Source organism: Branchiostoma floridae, chromosome 5 (assembly GCF_000003815.2).
Source record: "Branchiostoma floridae strain S238N-H82 chromosome 5, Bfl_VNyyK, whole genome shotgun sequence".
Taxonomy (NCBI): Eukaryota; Metazoa; Chordata; class Leptocardii; order Amphioxiformes; family Branchiostomatidae; genus Branchiostoma; species Branchiostoma floridae.
In genome coordinates this window covers 14,895,194-14,915,578 of record NC_049983.1, presented here as the reverse complement: position 1 = coordinate 14,915,578, position 20,385 = coordinate 14,895,194, and the positions used below count along the sequence as shown (strand labels likewise).

The following is a 20,385-nucleotide window of genomic DNA, read 5'->3' as shown; positions in this document are numbered from 1 at the left end:
TGGTCAAGTTATGGGTTCAGTATATACGTCGACTAAGGTACTTACATTTAACAGCGCAAAGCTGTACGGAAAGTTTAAGTCGCTGAACACGTCTGTGTTGACTACTCCTCTGAACCAACGGCTGGTAAGGGCATTTACATTGCCTTATTGTCGTAGAAGACAGGAATTGCTAACATAGCACTGGAATATGAGGAGTGGGTGATAATTTATAAATTCAGATGTACCACATTAGTAGAATGATTGACATAACAGGGGCGTCACTCCTGCGCCTATGTAGGGACTTACACATCAGGGGAAGAATCCAGAAGCACCTAACCAAGGCAGTTAGCGAAGAGGTGGAGAAGTGTAGCTTTGTACTTTGGATGAGGAGGAAGGATAAGAGCTGGAATTAGATGGAATGACTGCGCCAGAAGCAGGGCAGAGACGTCTGCCTTGCTGTTCCACCGGTTGGAGACGTCCCAGATTAAGGAACGAAACGTTAAGGATGACCGGCTTCTGGCTGACGATCTGGCGTAGTATGCTGAAAAGCATCTCTTCTACTAGCAGGTTAGTTGACCTTAGTTGGTGACTGTGACTTTTTCAAAACGGCAAACAAGAACCGGACTGCCAGGTTTAAACCACTCATACCTGGAAGGGTGCCTACTCTCGATACGTGTGATGAGTCTCTAACCGGAGCTAGGTACTCATTTATCCCTGAGCAAAGTCTAACCAAATCTAAACATCTGGGATTAGGTCGTGTGGCATAGCTTCAGGAGGTTTTGGCCTAGAAGCCAGAGATCCTGGGTTCATACTCATGCTCCCGAACTTGTGCTCTTGGGAAAGGCACTTCACACGACTTTATGGGTACCTGACTTCGGTTGGACTCCGCCCCGAATACCGTGGTCATTAGGCACGGGATAACGACCCCTAATGCCTTAAAAAAGGGCTATGGGACCGTCTTTACCTTTACCTACATTTTACAGTCTACATGTATGCAGTTACACATTGTTAGGCAGGAACAAGCTTCTCAACAGGCCTGAAGTTTTGCGGGGAGGGGCTTCGTGAGAGTTTGTATTACACAGCCTTATATGTCTGATCTGTAGACTGGTTTGACAGGTGCTTATTGTTGAACTTGTTGACACCGAGCGTTTGTTGACATTTCTCACTCGATCAGTTACGGGCGCCCTGTTTCAAACATACATCGTACCGAATAAAGTTCAACAACAGTTCAACCCTGATTAGCATATGCGGGAAAATATACTAAGCCCTGCTCACAGCAATTCATTTCTGGTACCTTCGCTCTTACGGTGGTTTCTATGACGTCACAAGTAAGATATAATCTACGTCGATGAAGGTTAGATATTCAGGCTCTTATCAAGAACGCAAATCACCCTGTCTTGACTTAGTTTGTAATGAACCATCCTAGAATTGTCTTCAGCTCTTTAAGATATCAATTCAGATTTTGGTAAATCCTAATGTTCAGTGTCCAGCCACTGACTAAAGACAGCGGGTCCTGTCTGAAACGTCTGGCCGTTTCCAATTTCTATCCAGTTGCTTGGGTAACTATTACTTTGCGAATAATATACATATTCTCTTGAAATCCTGGTTGTACAAATATGCAGCCCTGCAAAATATATTAACTAGATATTCACAAACAAACTGGTGAATATGCAGAAATTAGAGGGGCGAGTAGGAACAGAAACAAAGAAATATGCCGACATCCGGGATCGAACCCGGGTCGGCAGATTACAAACAAGCAGCGAAACCACTGCGCTAGAAAGGCTGATCAGCCGATTCACGCGGTAGTTTGACGCTACTTTATAGCCCCCTCTCTCCCAACCCCACTTTTACAAATACTCAGCCGCAAAGCCACGTACAGCCGCCCAGCCATGTAGTATATCGAACGTCGATGGAACGGTTTTTATTTTTTTAAGTATCCATCCGCCGTGCATAGTAACGCCGTTGCTAAGGGCGCAGTTTTCCCGCGCGCCAACGAGATGAAATTTCATCCGAGTTGACAGCTGATTGCATCACGATGTGTGACCTTTCAGCGAAATGACGGTAAGTGTCGGATGTATTTGCTATCTGCTCTCCATTTAATCCATTTCTGTGGGGTTTTACAACGATTTTAATTTGTTTTATGATCAAACTTGGAACACAGTCAAATTAGCAAAATGGCAGCGTCGTAAATAGTTGAAAATTCGGCGATTTTCAGATTGGGGGCGTTTGCTTTTCGCACTTAGATCCTTATTCATTTGATTGTGCGTCAGAACCGTTTAACCCTTGTCTATATCCCGTGTGAAAATCCCGTTGGTTTGAAATCTGGGAAGATACGTAATTCAAAGTCTGCCTAGGTCACTTTTTAGCGATTTTTCGCCAACATGCTGGTGTTCGTAGTGTAAGTCCTATGAGGTTTTTTTACTGGGCGGGCCCTGTTACATGTGACAAATTTGCTTTATCGTCGGTATTTCTTGTAAACACAATAACCACCGAGGTGCAAACCTGCATGGCTTGGTGTAAGATGTTGATATACGTGACAAATTTTCTGACTCAGAATTTGTTAGTGAGGATATATTTGGCGCTCAGAGAAATTTTAATCGAAAACAGCGGAGAATTTGGCCGTGAAAAATCTATCCTTCAATGCGTTACATAGCCTGACATCCTCTGAAACCCCCAAAACTAATACATGAGGTCGAAAAAAATCCAGCAAAAAACAGATAATAGTTGCTAAGCCACAGGACAACAAAGCTGGTTTAAAATGTATTACGAATTGAACAACAGAACGTGTATCAAAAAGGCAATTGTGTATCAAAAGAAACAACAAGTCTTGACCATTACTTCTAGGAGGTACATTTAGGTTGTCTTGTTCATCTTAGCAGACTCAGCTGAGGTAATCAATGTTTGATATACAACATGTATTGCCAAGAATGATCAAAGAAGTACACTTTTATAAGGTAACGGTTATAAATTGACTCCAAGGATGGATGGTACATAGATAGCTGGATAGACTACAAAATTATAATAATAATAATAATAATAATAATATCTGTTGTATTTGCATCCAGTAAAAAAAATTGCAATCCCATGGCAACTTAGTTGTCCCTATTTGGCCAAATTCTTCTATTTTTTCTTCCAGCTGAGTAGCTGACACATAGTACATACTGTTAACTGAGTTTTATTCAACTTGTGAAGAGTAAGGGATAGGTTTAATATTGTAACCTGTTAGTAAGAGTACTTAGTTGTGAGGAGGGAAAGAGATGAACTGTTATATTGCAACCTGTAAGAGTAGTGAGGCGGATAGAGATAAGTGTGATAATATCAGTGTAACCTGTAAGAGAAGTGAGGGAGGGGATAGAGATTAGTGTTATACCGTATACTGTAAGAGTAGTGAGGGGGATAGAGATTAGTGTTATACCGTATACTGTAAGAGTAGTGAGGGGGATAGAGATTTATTGTTATACTGTAAACTGTAAGAGTAATGAGGGGGATAGAGATTAGTGTTATACTGTAAACTGTAAGAGTAGTGAGGGGGATAGAGATTAGTGTTATACCGTAAACTGTAAGAGTAGTGAGGGGGATAGAGATTTATACAGTCTGAGCTTCATAGTTATACCGTAAACTGTAAGAGTAGTGAGGGGGATAGAGATTATTGTTATACCGTAAACTTTAAGAGTAGTGAGGGGGATAGAGATGAGTGTTATACCGTAAACTGTAATCATTATGATGATATAACCTATAAGAGTAGTGGGGAGGGGGAGATGTGAGTGATATTATCCAATGTTTGTATAATAGTTATGTGTTATCAATGAACAGTAACTACCAGTATCATGGCAGTATGACAGATGGAAATTACAGTAACATGTTTTCTGTTTATGGACATGAATTGCTATAAATGTTGTTAATAATGCCCTAATTTGCATGATAATAGCAACAATATTATGATATTTAGCAAGATGATATCTGAAGTAGGAATGAGGGTAGTTTTGAATATTCAGCTCAAAAGGACTTTTGACTGAGGTTATGCCAATGACATATTACAATATTATACTACTTGTGCTACTAAACACCTTGATTGCATAATTAATGTCCGAATATTACTAGTATGTTCCCTTTGACAAACTTGGTACGTGGTATAAAATTTATACCCATAGTATAGGGAGGTTAGCTAAACATGTCAATATAATGAATTATATCCAAGTATATCCTGGATACTAATTAGGACCGAATGAGCATAATCATGATAATTTGGACTATTTCTCTCATAATTAATGCTATGGATGTCATATTGGAGGTGAAGGGAAGGTGCATACAGCAAAATGTGAATTATGTTAGTGAGTACTTCATGTGCATATTTGATGCAGAAACTGCTAATTTCTTCTGGTCAATGGTAGGGATTTCCTAAAAGACATGTAGGTAGCTCTAGGATAGGTATTAATACAATGGCATGTGGGTAATGCTCATGATGACCTTTTTTCCATTTTAATGCAGAAATTCATTAATGATTCCTTTTGTGGTAAATGGGAGGGACTTAATGGTGGAGACATAAGATTAAGAAGCTTGACAAATGGCCAATTCCAAGAAGTATGTGTTGTGCTACTTAGCATCTAATCTGCATAATAGATAATGACATTTTATACTTTCTTTATTACTGAAATATCATGCACTTTGTTCAAAATGTTACATTTCTATATAGTTGACAGTATAGTCATTAGGATGTAACAATGATTAGTCATTGTGAATGAAGATTCTTGATATTTATATTTCATAACATACTATGAAATATCATGTTTTATACAGGTGATGTTGTGCTGTGGATCTGAGGAGGGGGACAACTGTTTTAGCCAGTGACATCATTTGGCTTGATGGGAATTAGACAAACTTGGCCAAGCAACCACCTGTCAACATATCAAAACAGTCCCATCCATTCTTACAGAGTTTAGAACCCTTCCCAAGCTACCTACTGTCTTACCCATTACCAGCAACATTTTTGTAGTTTTCATGGGTCTTTCACACCTCTCTAAACAACCAAAATTGACATAAAGCCCAGCAGCAGCCATGTCTGATGAAAGCTCCTTGGTCAAAATGGGAATGTCTGCATGTTCTAGCACTAGCAACCATTCATTTTATTCTAACATCATAATCAGAAACAATCCACAAATTAATCTTCACAACAATACCACCATGGATATAGATAGATGCAGTTTAACAGCAGTAAAATTTGTTAATGACAATAGACTATTATGTACCTTTTTGGGACATGTCATTGAATTCAGTAAAGCACATTAAAACCTTGCACTGTGCTATTTGCACCAGTGGGCATTTTGACATACTGAGAAACTTATGAAAGCACTTGTTTGATTCATTGTTAGACAAACTCAGCACTGATTGTTAAACAATGGTTTCTTGAAATTTGTTTAACTAACATGGAGGTTAAAAACTGTGTAAATACCTTTCATGCAAACTAAGATATCCTGCAAATGGGATCATTTATTATGTTTTTGGCCCAACCAACCAACTAGATCCAACTAGTTTTGATCAACTAACTGACCTCAGCATGCATTTTTGCTCAGCCCCATGATATATATATATATGAGTGGTTCCCCACGACAAGTTTGTACATCATTTCACTTAACTGTAATTATGTAACTCTGGCTATAAATTGTTGTTGTTTGATTACAAATCTTGTTTCTAATTTGGCATTGATATTTATACATGACATGTTTGTTCAATAAAATTTGGCTAGTATTTAACAAATATGACTTTGTTTATTTCATATTGTTCAATAGCACTTAGGGCTAGTTATCATAAACTTCAGATGAAGGTAGGAAAGAAGAGAAAGTTGACCCTTCTGGATTAATACAAGGTGCATTATTGACTATGCATCATCACATGCCCCTTATATGCAACATCACAGATCAAAACACAATATCTTACTTATCTAATCTAGTGTGATCTAGTGTGAGTATGAAATGTAACTAGCAAACTGTAGGGTAAACCCTGGAGACGTGATTAAAAATGACAACGGTAGGACAAACTCTGAGCTATCTCATAGTTTTGATTATTTCAAGGTGATTTCAAGCTGGAAAAAACCCCTCTTGCTAGTGTCACAAACACATTGAAAACGATACAGTGTGCGTAGATAAGAACTAAATGTAATTTTAAGTTGGAACGCTTGGTAAGATTTTAAAGGATTGACAACTTGGCTTGATAAATGGGAACTTTCTCTTTGACTGATTGATGAGACTTGCAGATGAAACAATTACTCTAAGTACAATATGAACGAACGGTCGGTATAGCATATTATTTAACTAAAAGAGAAAGTGAGGGACGCGTCTATAGATTCTCCAAGCAGAGATTTCGGTCGGGAGGCGTCGACCGAAACCTCCGCCTGGAGAAAAATACGCGCTCCGCCGCACGCGTGCTGTTTGTATAACGTTTAATATAACGTAACGTTATAGTGGTGCGTTCTTTTTCTGGAATCAAAATAACCGCTCCGAATGACATCGCCTCGCGCGGATTGGGGGCATCTGCTTTTCGCACTCGAAATGTATGATAAACCATATATCGACAGAAAGTACAATTTTCGCTCTTTCATACACGCTAAATTTCCTGTTGGTTTGAAACCTACACCATGGTAAAAACAACAAAGGAATTTACACGAAAATTACGTGTTTTCGAGCCGTAATATTGGCGGGAAGGCGATAAAATAGCAGTTAAAAAAACTATAAGAGTAAAAAATGAAGCTGAAATATTGTAAATAACTGGAAAATAAGAAGATACAGGGTTAAATACTCCAGCAGCAAGGTTTCTTGCAAGGGGTGTTTACGCCCGGAGTCATGGAACGGACTACTTTCTCTCGCGGAAGGAAAATAAAACTGCCTCGAACTCTCGACGTGGCTGGGCGGCTGAGAATCGCCTTAAAGTTTGTATTCTAGTACTACGGGCTCTTGCGTAGGAGTGACGTAGGGGTAACCGGGGTCAACCTTGTTGTCAAGAGGTTCCAATCAGGGTTCATTTTGATAGGTATCACCAACTAATAATCAACACAACAAATTAGATTACTTAGTATAAACACATTTCATACAGAACGTGACATGCCAACTTTCTTTATTGTATCAGCTGAGTGGCACAGGTTTGCCTCTGCTCAGCTACGCCACCCTGTGATATTGCTTGTATTGCAGCATAGATTATGATGGCAGGGATTTCTTGATTAGGTTATGTTGGAATATAGTACTTTTGAAAATTAGTTGCCCTTTTGGAAGTTTTGAGTGAATGTAATATGCAGGAAATCAAAAAGATGATAAATGTACTCTCCTGGGTAAAACTTCTGACCCAACGGTACGGTATGTCCAAAGAACTCTTCCGTCTGAGTTGCTTACAACAATGCATTCAAAATTATGTTTGCATGAAAGGTGCCAGTCATATGTTCGTGACATCTGCTATAAGAACTTTTTATGCAAGCAGAGGGAAGTTGACAAACTTTTTAGTTGCATGCATTCTTAACTCGTATAATGGTATCATAAAACTCATTCTGACATTCACACTCAGCAATTTCTGACAGCACTACATCACCCTAGTGTACAAAAAGTCCTCAGAAAGTTAACCACCACTGTATTTTATTTCCTTGTACATACATGTATTGATGTATTCAGCTTTGTATGCTTGTCAATTTGTTTTAATTTATGTAACGGTATGGGTCTCTGTGCCTGATATAGACCAAAATAAATTACCCTCGGTAGTGACAGGTGGAATGTGAGAAGAGCCCAAACATGCTCTAAATCTGTCCAATAGTTGTGTTCGGGATTGAGATGGATGGATTACCCCGTACGGGCTTCGTTATCTGTATTGTCTTTGTATCATGGTCGGATACAACTATAACGAGGGTCCCAGAGCAATCGATTGGTTATCCACAGGGCGTTTGAAGTTGTTTGAAACCACCGTGATCATTACATCCTCGCGTGAGCAGCTTTGTTACGTACCACTTAATGTTGAACTTTGTAGATTTAGGAAAGTCTGATAAAAGCTTGGGGGACATTTTGCCCACCATACTGTACAGCCAGAAGGTAAAACGTCTGGAATAGAAACGGCAGAACGAAGTAGCCAATGTAATTAGGGTTCGTGTTAGATTTCACAATCGGAAGGCATATCAATAATCCGTGAGGTAAAGCCCCTGCAGATTGGCAATTTACGCCAGAGTAATTGATTTATCCTTAGACTTAGTACATGTCAGAAGGGAGATTCTGCACGAATCTTATTCACCGTGATCAAAGGTAAATGATGTGATGAAGTGTGTACAACAAACGGCCATGTTGATGTATATGGCCCAGATCTGTCTCCTAGGGTGTGACTGCGAGTAGTAACACACGGTATGCCGACGTAAGCTCCATCACTTAAAGTGTGTTAAGCACGTACGCTCTATCCGTATCGTGATGTTTTCGTGATGTTTCGTGATTAAGGATTAGGCTAGGGTTGCTCCTTTTTGACTCGAACGTCGAACTCTAGCTGCTGCAGTTTCTTTTTTCAGTTTCTACATTTGTAAAGTTGTTTGTTGTAATGAAATGTTGCCTTATATACATTTTGGTTTCCTGCAATCCTGTAACACTGGTATCCTGTAGCAAGTGGTCAGCGATATTGCGACGACTATCTAAAATGGTGACGACCATTTGCGAAACGGACAGCCGCTATGCCGTCACTCACATCAAGAAAACAACGATCCGTAGGGAGGTCCAGTCTACAGGAGATGCTTAAAAACGTCATGTGACGTGTGTTTTGGGGGACACTCAATAACAACTTCACAATCGGTTTGTTTCAAAATGTGACTTCTTGTGCCATTTTACCTTCATAATCTTTATACAATTCTTTAATACATCGAATATTGTAGGTCACAAAAGATTGACGAAAGTGGAAGCACAGCAACTATTGTACAAACGTTTCTAGAATGACACTCATTGTAACACTTGTGACAAGGAAGAGGAAGAATGCTAGCACTCGACCTGGCTTGCAGTTGCGGCTGAGCACAAAATGCAATTGTCACATAACGTTGTATCGACCATAAAAAGATAGTTGGTCCTAGCATTCTTCCTACTCCAGATATGCCTATTATTTATTATATGACACAATGATTCCAGGCGTATCATTTACATAATCATCATATCATACGATCTGTAGCTTATATCTCCGATAAAATCACAGTTTACATGTACGCCGACATACCTCACCAAGATGTGACGTGAATTGACAACAATGACATCACTGCCACCAATTCGTGTACATCAGACGATTTTCGTAAACATGAAATGCTAACCATTTGAACTGCAATAACATTCAAAGTCGCTACATGGCTTCCTGATCGCATCGAAAAAGTTAGTGCGAGAATACCTGTCACTCGTAGTGCCCTTTCTCATTATTGATTTCAAAATACCCAGACAATAGAAGGTTACTACCACAGTTGGAGACGGCACAATAGCCTGCATGTTAGTGTGCTTTAACCCTATTCAGACGGGGGGGGGGGGGGCTTTTGAGGCCTGCGGCAACTTTGATGTCTTATAACGCCAGAACGGCTTATGCTAGAGCCACCAAATTCAGTGAGTTTTCCTAGAATATTGTTGGTAACAATTTCAAAAAGTTTGGCGAAATTCTCATTATTTCTTGTTGCCATGGCAACCGTTTGTTGATAGGCAGTTTTGCCAAAAATCGCTAATTTCGGTTCTAACAATGTATTTTTTAACTTTATTTGCTATATTGCTGCTATTTTCTTACATAAATAAAATCCTATGTTATTTAGAATATCTTTCATAATTAGATATTCATAAATTATGCTAATTTGATGACGTCATCAGCCCAAAATCCAAGATGGCGGACCGTATGGCCAGGTCAGGAAAAACAAGCTTATTATCCCTTAGAATTTGTAACTACCTGATATTTTTTCATCAAAAACCATCTAAGTGTGTTGAGAATATATTTAGTCTATTTCCATTACCTTTTGTGATTATTTGTAGCAAAAAAAGTATTTTTGAAAATTCAAGGTGGTGGATATAATATGGCGGATCCCAACTGGTATATTAGATGGTGCATGACGTCATTTTATGACGTCAGTTTGACGTCATTGAAGTTGCGATTGGCAATACATGTCGTAACAAACATTACCATTCTGTTATCTGCACTTGCTGTTACATTTTTGTAGCAAAACTTGAAGTTTTCTTAGAATACCCTTTTTTATGGGTCTGGCCAATATAATCAAATTGATGACGTCATAATTACGTCATATTGCGTTATCGTAACGTCAAACGTCTTAAAATTGTCAGATATTATGTCAATATAATTTCCTGAAAATCTGGTTGCAATACGACACGTCGTCTAAGAGTTATAGGACTTAGAAGTGGAGGGCCTCAAAAGCCCCACCCCCCACCCCCCGTCCAGGGATGACCAAAACAGCCCGGTCTGAATAGGGTTAATTAAACTCTAGCTTCCTGTGAGGTGCAACAGACCGGTTTTAGGAGCTGTCATTTTCAAAACATCGGCAGAGGGCACGGAGCTGAGCACGAATTTTCAACACCTATAGACTGTTAGTGTAGATATTTCTTTTTTTCCTGTAGCTTATCCAAATTAGTGACAGCAATGGACGATTTCAACATGCTTACCGTAATACGAGACGCCTGATCAAAATATAATACACAACAAACGTCCTTTCCGCGCTAGCTGTGCACATTCACGTTTATATTCACGACAATATCGGACGATTTGCCACTGAAAGGTTTGGCAATGACAAGATGGCGACGAAATAGGCAACAGTTCCTCTACCGGAGTATCTAATAGTCTGTGTAGCTCTTGCTCTACGGTGAAGCAAGGCGTCAGTTCCTGTCAGACGTGGCTCGGCGGGTGTTCACTGCCTGGGATTCCTACTCGAACCGACGTGTCCTTTGTTTTAACGGACACTCCGCCATTGGTGAACGCTGCATGTATAGGGAAATAAAGCATATTCATTATACGGGACATGTGATCTAAACAGCTTTAATATTGCATAGGGAATAGAAATAATACTGACGTACCTTTCCTGGCTAGAAATACTTCCGTCAGACTGACAGTGACAATTACCATGATGATGAATGTCCTATCAACATCCTAATCCCATATACTCACCCTTGTCACGTCTTGCAGCCCGCTGACTCTGAAGAGCAGGGTTTTGTGCGGCGGCCTCCTCTTCCTCGCTTTGGAAGATATTTCCTAACACTCCTTCAACATTTCCTGGAGGTTAAGACATTGGGAATGAATGCCGAAATGTACAAAGGAAACAAGGCTGACTAAGATGGCTAAAGGCCCATGAAGTTTTAATGCCCAGACATAAATCAAGCTTATGCGGTTTGGCATCACTATTTGACGTATCGTTTCCGTTGAAATTGCTCATGAATATAGCATTCGTTTGCTTAGCTTGCTGCATTTTACCTTGGTATACATATGTTTCATCTAGGGCACCAGGTAACGGGGTCACTATAACTCACCGATTGCCTTCTCCTTCGCTTTCCTTGTTGCCTCTGCCGCCTGTTTCCATCTTGCTATTGCCATCAAAGCAATTCCCGGTAGCTCCGTCTTTGGTGATGTGGGGCTTTCATCCTGAATCTCCTTGGACGACCTTTTGTTCCCAAGGGTGGTCGGATTGCTTGGATTGGGGTTATGAGGCATAGGCGGGTTTCGAACCCGTGGTTGTATGGGCACTGGGTTCTGATAATTAGAGTTTTTATCCTGAAGAAATCCAAAGGGCCCCTCTCGGACGTCCGTGGGGTTATTGGTTATACTGTTATCTGTTTTCTTCAAGACGTTTGAATTTTCGCGGTTGCCCGGCGTCTGTGACGTTTCAGGAATAGGTGTGGCCTTCTTGGGCCGCTCGGCTGTCCTTTGTGCCAACAGTTTACTGGAGGAGGCGGTTTTTCTCCACCTGGCAGCCGCCGCCCAGGCGGGGAGATTATCTGGAACATTACTTTCCTTTTTCTCCTCCTTAGGAGCAAGATTCTCAAGAACCTTGTTCACTATCGGACTGTCTTCCGACATTGACTTTTTTCTCCAGCCGGCAAAGCTTTCTTTGGCACGTCTTACTCTGCTGTCATCTTCGAGAGACGACTGTTTTCGCAACAGCTCGGGTTTTTTAGTCTGTGGAGCTGGTTGAGGTGGTTTCGGCTCTGGTTCTTTCTTTTCCTCCAGTGTGGTTACATGCATCGAGCCCCTTCTCCACTTGTTCCCCATGCTGTGGACAGAATCGCTGCTCCTATCTGTAGCAATGTTTCTTTTGACACGCATATCTTCTGGTTGTAACGACCCTCTTCTGAGAGAGTTGTGTTTGCCGGCATTCTCCAGTTCCTTGCCGTTGGTGTTTCTATTGGTGAGTATTCCTCTTGTGGGGAGGTTGTCCCGGGAATATGGCGAACGACTCAACTGTCCTATCTTTTCTCCGTCTGGGGGAAAAATCTGGTTCTGGTTTTCGTTAATTTTGACACCCTCTTTTAGATGATTCCCTGACGAGCTTCTCCCCAGTTCACCCGCTCGCTGCTTGGCGAGAGCGAGAGCGGCAACTTTGCGCCATCTTAGCTTGGCTGGACTGATCTGTCCTACCGAAGTTTTCCCCAGTAATATCTTTTCGTCCTCCTCTCCGTCCAGTCTAAAGAGGCGGCTTTGCGGCTTTCTCCACCTGGTGGCTGGCTCAGATTCTGCAGCCTCCTCCCCCTCCGCATCTCCTCGGTAGTCGTCTTTGGGACCGTCCAGCAGGTCGGATCTCCACTTCACCCGGTGACCGTTTGGGTCTTTGGGGCCAACTAGAGCCTCGCTTGAAGACAACACGGTGGTCAAGGTCTCTGCAGTTTCGTTGGGATCTGCTAAACATCACATGTAAATTATTCGTTAGATCAGAATAGTAATATGTTGATCTGTAAAATACGTGTATTTGTACGCTTTGATCACTTATCGACCTAGGAAGCAATATCAGATTAAGTTATGACTTGAAAATGACATCATGGGTATCGTGATGCCAGATGGGGTTTCCCTTTATATCATCTGTGTGATGTTAGCAACCAAACTTACCCTAGTGTGTGTTTACCCCCATGGGAAAGCCACAAATTTTCGATACGGGTTCAGAACAACAATTTGAACTTCTGCCGATATGAATATTGTCACTACTGGTATCAGCGGCGGTGCTGTGTTTGAGGTTTGAGAATTCTCCTAATGTACATGTGCTTTGGTTTTTGGGTTGCGTCTCGCAATTTTCAGGCTGTTATTCTAGCAAGACACATTGTACGGGAGTAGGTGATGTATATTCATAATGCTTTGTTAAACATGTACGAATGTCACCAAGTGTTCCAAAGGTTTTGTCATAACCCTCTACGTTTCCCCATGCCGTGTTCAGTGCTGTAAACAGCCATGCCCTTCGTATGAACTCAGGTAGCATGCTGCAAACCATGCATGGGTGAAAGATGGGTTGATGCATTCTGATGACGAGCACCAAGGTGCAACCACACATGCTTTACATGCATGGCAATACGGCACGATGGGCAAACGTTTAACCTATACTACGGCAGAACATAAAACGACTACGATGCACCTATGGATGTCTTACGGGCCTCTACGGCCTTTCTCCACTTGGCCACGGCCTGTTGGACCATGGCCTCCTGCTTGGAGACGCGCCGAGGCCGCACGTTCATCTCTGGATGTAGAAGGACTATGTACAGCTTGGGTGCAAACAAGCAGCAGAGAAGGACGGTCGCACTCAGGCTAAGGGATACCGACAGGGCCATGAACTGGATCTCTTCCTGTAAATGGAAACATTGTGTTTTTTAGTATTTAGATCTTGTAAAAGGTAGTCATTCCTGTAGTATATTATGAAATGGTATACATTTTATCATATTCTTTCTTGCCCGTCTGAAAATGGTGTTTAGAAACAAAAAAAAAACTAAAAGATAGAGAAAACAGAAGGACTCTTCAAGTTTTGGGGACTGGAGCCACTGCTATTAAATTTATATTTTTTTGTATTGCACATTTGGGGGTAAATGTTCCCAAAGTACCTTTGCCCATATATCGGTAGATTTATTTGACAACCTCATATCACGTTGGTACAGTGGGTAGAGTCTATTCCCATAGGGAAACTATCAAAGTCTGATGTCTAAGGCAAGTTGATCTCTCATGCTTTTACGCTCCTCTGCTTAGAGATTATATAAAAGATACTATTCACAGCAGGAATTCTGTTGAGATGAGCACAAGGGAGTTAACTACTCGACACGCTATCACAAGACTGGTACATTAGCTGGTATTTAAAGAAGCCAGACAGGGAGTGCGTAAACAGTGGCGTGTTATTCCTGAAGCCAAGAGGCATACTAGCGTGATTCTGACTGCGCTTTGCATATCGTGGTGTATGGATTTACTAGGAATATTTGTCTGATATACTGAGCTAAGATACTGCTCGGGGGTCAACTCTTGAGTGGTGTTAAGTGAGTTCTCCGTTATATTTCAAAGGGCACCTAATGGGGCCCCTTCGCAAGTGTGGAGTCAAAGTGGTTTTGCCATTAACTTCTTATCCCTCTTGTCTGATCGCCTGTGTAACATTGAACTAACAGGACACGTTAACTGTTATCACCCCTGTCAAGGTGACTGTGAGGTTCACAACATGTAACGTATCTGAAGGCTAAAAGGGTGTAATGAATTATGTTTTCGCCATTGACTTCTTATCCTTCTTGTCTGATCGCCTATGTGACATTAAACTAACGCGAGACTTTAACTGTTATGACCCCTGTCAAGGTGACTATGCCATTCGCAATGTGTCTCCATGTCACGTATCTGAAGGCTAAAAGGGTGTCATGAATTATTCTTGGTGATTTTGGTCAGGATTTGGGACTTGTTGTGTCAAGGAATAAGTGAGATAAGAACGACTGCACGACATCTACCGTAGGAGCAGCAGTTGTGATTATCTTTAGTTCTGAAGGTCATATTGATTATATGATAAAACTAACCGAGACGCAGTGTGCAAAAATTGATTCCGAAAGACCACACTTCTCGAAACGACGCAAGCAACAGTGTGCAGGCCAAGCGTCAACCAGTCGGCCGTTCCCTGAAGACAAATCAGTCTCACAAGTGGCTGACATCTGTAGTCTTCCAACTTAATTGTGATTCTGTGTGTGATCTATGTTGTACGCTTCGGTTGACATGAATCCCAACTTACTTCCTTAGTCGACGAAAAAATGCAATTAGAGAAGTGCCCTGTGCAATAGGCATTTTTTGTGATTGAAGATACGATGACATGTCTTTGCTTTCCAAAAATAGCAGCCTTGAGATGGATCATCATTAGGACATAACTTCTAACAATCCATATTCAAGTGACAGCAGAAATAATCCTTTCCGGAACATTTGTTTTTACAAGAAAGAAAGCAGAAATTAATCACATGTACAGTTTCATCACAGTCTGCATGACGTCTAGCTCTCATTCACCTCTTGGATAAGGTTTTAGAGCCCAATGGAAGGGCACAACTTTGCTGCAACTGTTCTAATGGGTAAACCATCGGGACTGGAAGAAGCTAGACTTTGTGACGATCAAATTTCCTAATATGCGGATATTCATCTAGATGCAAGTATGCAGCTTAAAACCAAAATCATGGTCCCACTATTGACTACAGTACCTTCTGCGTCAAGGGCAACATCGGTGTTTCAAAAATATGCATTCTTCGTCAGTTACAAGTACATTGTCTTCTTGAGATTGTAGCGTTACACATGTCTCAATTTACTCCCATTATTCAAACTTTGTCTTTCCTCCGCATCTGTCTTCATCTAGCTGGGGCTATTTTAACCCAGGAGACTTCTCGAGCGGAACGAACTGTCAGAGAAACGCAAAGCAAGCTAACTACCACTCTTGGGAGGTTGGAAATTGCTGCGATCAAACGTTTTTCCGTGGATCGCCAAGCTTGGTCCTAATGAGGGACACAAACATATCATAGGAGTTGAAAGAATATCAATAAGGTTCTTATAAGTTTCCGTGCTATTTGGAAAGCGCTGGGATCGCCGCTATACGTAGTGCTGTTACAAGTAGCCCCAGATATTACACTTTAAAACGCCTACAATATATTACAGTGGTGTAAGTCATTTTAAATTTAAGCTTTACTCCTAATATCCAGAGTGTGTAGGTGGGTACATCAGGCACAGGGACACTGATTCTGCTAAATGGAATGTAACCTAAGCCGTGCGCCCATCCATGGGATTGCAGTGATAGACGGAAGTGTACTTGATAGCAAGTTCTTTACAAAGAGCCCATGAGATATCGCGTTTCCCGGCGTCCTGGGGCTTACTGTCGACCAATTACCGACCGGCGTCGGGCACCATTCATCACGCGTAATTGCACGTAGTTTACAATAGAGAGAAGGACCGAAAGGGAGCCGTTAAGAAGTATATCGCGCGGCACAGGTGGCTGGAAGTGTGCCTCCATACCGCGGGGGTGGTCCGCTATAATGTATGGACCGATCATTGCAGTCCGCTTAACCAGAACCGGTCTCAGATGAGAGACTACAGGAAAATCGCTTAGACATAGTAGCATCACCCCTTGACGTGTCCTGTAATATTTGGTAGGTCTACAGGGTGTCATAATCATTGACATCTAATGACTGAAAAATAACCCTCTGTTAATATAGCCGACCGGCATTGAATCAAGCCTGCAGGGAAATGATCCTATGGTGTATGCGTAAACCGTAGACAAAATTAACTAAAAGCGAAGTCCTGTCTCATACGCATGATTATCTAAGGGGATTCTCGGAGCATTCTGATCCAGCGCCGAGGTCCTCTATCATTCTGTGCTCTGGAGTGGAAACGACGCCACGCAGAGGTCTGACGTTCCGAAGATTATTAGCTGTCTGCCTCCGCGTTCCGAATGGCTGAGCTGTGTTCAGCCAAACGTTAGAGGAAGTGCAAATTCCCTCCAAGTCGCCACCCTATTTCTGTCTCGTGCTCGTCCAATTTCCATGCGGAATGAGCAAACATTATGGGTTCATTGAAAGTACCGCCTACACAAGCATATATCAGAGTTTCAGGGTATCGTCCTCTTTCTCTTGAATGCGGAGTTAACTTAGTTTGAAGCAATGTAGGTGGACTTCCGCCTACGGTCCAGGGTGGTAAAGCGTTCGTAACTAATAAATGGTGGCCATAAGCGAGCATGCTTGGACTTTGAATTGTGCGTGTTCGTGTATGAGCTTACGGATTGAAAAATGAACATTATTGTGCAGAGCGTATGGAGCATACGAAATACAGCATACTGTTAGTAGACTTACTTCACGGGACCTTGCTCTAGCAGTTTAACTTAACAATTGCTAGGATTGATTCGGATTAATTCTTTACTAATTACGCTAAAGGAAGATGAAGCTTTTGCAATGAAAACATTTCCTCATTGAAAACATTGAAAGCATTTCCTCGATTACTCTTCATAGAAATAGCCTGGATACCATCCTTCGTGGTAATCAATGTTTTCGTTTGCTAAACACGGATTCAGGTACTGCTGATATAAGTGCTTGGCAAGAAAAACGACTGAGCCAGCGGTTACTACGGACGATGGTCCCAGGCTATCATAGAAATCATCGTACATAGCAAATGATTCATAGCAGATACATTTTAATGAAGCTCAAATGTCTGACGTCTCCAAGCGGATCAACGCCTGGAAAGAAGTAATTAATGACCAATTTCATGTAGCAAATTATGGTAAAACATTCCCGACAGGAAAAGGCTGTTTGCATGGCAGAGACGTCTTAACGTAAGCCTTAAATCACGTTGTTGCAATATTAGTCGCTGATTAGGCGTGGCGACGTTAGCCGGGTAATGTGATTATTGTAAAAGGTGACGCCATCAGGAACAAGACGGAAGACCTCAGCCATGTGCTTAATACAATACGCGTAAAGGTGTTGGTAGATACGTATTTCTTGATTCAACACCAACGCAGAAATCAATCTCATTTCCGACTTCACAGTCTGCACGATTCTAGCTCTAATTCACGTTTTACATGTAGATTAAGTTTTACAACCCAATAGAAGGACACGTTCTAATGGTAGACCATCGGAACGGAAGAAACTAGACTTTGTGACGATCAAATGTCCTAATATGTGAATGTTCATCTATGAAAATATGCAGTTTGAAATTATGGTCATGGTCCCACTGTACATGTTAACTACAGTGAATCTCACTTCATCGGGACATCGATGTTTCAAAAGTATACATTCTTTGTGAGATACAAGTACGTTGTCTTGTTGAGATTGCAGCGTTATTTTTGTCCCTATTTGCCCCCATTGTTCAAACTTGGTTTTTCCTCCACATTTGTCTTCATCTAGCTGTGGCAATTTCAACCCAAGAGACTTCTCAAGCGGAACGAACTGGCAAACATAAAACGGGCATACTACTACTCTTGGGAGGCTGAAAATTGCTGCGATCAAACGTGTTGATATCTTTGTGCGTCATAGCTTCCGGTTTCTCATGCATTATCTCACAAGTACATCTTTAGGGCAACACTTAGTACTCAGTGTGTTATATCACGATCGGTACTGATGAGTCTCCGGTGGAATGTTAGTTTTAGTAAGTTGAACGAACTTCCTATAGATTGCTGATACTTTAGTCTTACTCTGGAAAATCCCATCTCTGATAACTGCAGATAGTGTTTCAGGAGTAGCTATATAGTTTGTTAAGCTATAAGACGCGCCATTCTTACAAAGCCCTTTATAGATACGAATGCTAACGTAGATGTGAGTAGTTACCTTATTGATGACTTGTGATGTGCCGAAGAAGATAGGAATGAAGGCGAGCCAGATGATGCAGGTAGTGTACACTGCGAAGCCTATGTGTTTGGTCTCGTTGAAGTTATCTGGGATGTGTCGCGTCTTGACGGCGTATATTGTTGACATGACCACCAGGACCATGCTGTAGCAGAGGGAGGAGATGAAGGACACGTCACTGGTCCCACACAGCAGCATCCCTGTAGCGAACTGTGGATCCCGTGGTCTGAACCACTCCACTTTACTGGACGGTGGCTGCGCTATGAGCCACGCAATCATCCCTAGCATCTGCACTGCTACCAGTCCCAGGCAGATACAAACCTGGGAGTTTGGACTGATATATTTTGGCTTCTTCGGTGTCGATTTTCCCAGTTTGAAAATTCTGTAGATGCGGTTCGTTTTGGTGAGCAGTGCTGCGTAGCAAAGAGTGAGTCCCAGGCCCAATCCTAGCCTTCGGATCGCGCACACGGCTGCTGACGGTTTCTCCACCAGTAGGAATGTTACACTATACACCAGGAGGATGCCAGACAGTATCATGTAGCTTAGTTCTCTCCCACAAGCCTTAATAATTGGCGTTTCCTGAAATCTCAGAAAAACTGTGATAACGAATATGGCTGCTGCGATGCCCAGAGTGGAAAAACACACAGGGAATATGGCCCAAGCGGAATCCCACCGCAGATATTTGATGTCCAGTTGCACACAGCCGGTCTGAGTGGCGTTGGGTTTTCTTGTTTTTCCACAGTCTCGACACGTGTTTTCGTCCAACAGGTATTGGTAACCGTCACATTTTACACAGTGCCAGCAACAGGCGTTGCCTTTCTCGGGTTTGAGTTTTTTCTCGGCGGGTCCACAGGGTTGGCTGCACACGGACTGTGGGACCTGGCCGCGCGAGACGCCTGGGAAGGACCACGTCCCGGTTAGTCGCAAGGTCCCATTCCAGTCTCCAATGGTGACATATTCATAGCTGCAAGTACAGATTGGATTAACGTTATTAAGAAGAAAAAGAACGTAAAATTATTTCTGACACAAAAAAAACAAAGTACAACATTTTCTGATCACATTCAATAATTGTATCTTGCAATCATGGATGTAATCATCATGAATTAGCACTGTTTGCTTCTCGGTGTCTGGATTTGGACCGACTGCAATATTCACTCTGACGTCATTGACGTATAACGCTTAATTCGATTACCTGCCGGCAGGAATCAAACGTTTGGAGTGTGATCTTGGGCGGTTTGATGTTGAATAACGTTACAAGGGGCAAATGGTTATCTAGGATATTTTAGAAATGTTGCATGTTGGTGTCATAGGCCGATGCCATGTCTATTTTACGTTGTTGAATCAAGATCGTGCCGTGTAAATTCAGAACTTTCAATGGATTGCAGTCCAGCTGGAAGTCATCTATATACTAATTCAACGTACCTGCCATTTAACTTTTGGAACTGGACGATGTCGTATCTTCCAGGCGCATCTCCATTTTCATCGAAGTAAATCAGGTCACCGCTGGCACCTACATAGGTGATATTTGGGCTTTAGACAAAAGGGAACTCCGATGAAAGGGTGATCATGTTGACAGAGGTACACAATGATAAGATTGAACTCTATCTACTACATTTATATATTTTCTCCTTATTCG

General features: G+C 41.7%; 1 protein-coding gene across 5 annotated transcripts in view; it reads right to left on the bottom strand.

Annotated features, from left to right (window-relative positions):
• Positions 1–9,950: 9,950 nt before the first annotated feature.
• The window catches only part of LOC118415375 (metabotropic glutamate receptor 6-like), a 71,497-nt gene continuing 61,062 nt past the window's right edge, over positions 9,951–20,385 (bottom strand). For 2 of the 5 annotated variants that reach the window (XM_035819932.1, XM_035819933.1), the window contains exons 7-12: positions 20,172–20,259; positions 18,732–19,713; positions 13,565–13,772; positions 11,478–12,842; positions 11,119–11,223; positions 9,951–10,931 (exon numbers count right to left, since the gene is read on the bottom strand). In XM_035819932.1, the coding sequence (XP_035675825.1) occupies positions 10,840–10,931; positions 11,119–11,223; positions 11,478–12,842; positions 13,565–13,772; positions 18,732–19,713; positions 20,172–20,259 (2,840 nt within the window). In that variant the 3' untranslated portion in view covers positions 9,951–10,839. The remainder of the gene's footprint in view (positions 10,932–11,118; positions 11,224–11,477; positions 12,843–13,564; positions 13,773–18,731; positions 19,714–20,171; positions 20,260–20,385) is intronic. The other 3 variants (XM_035819934.1, XM_035819935.1, XM_035819936.1) reach the window with 3 other exon arrangements.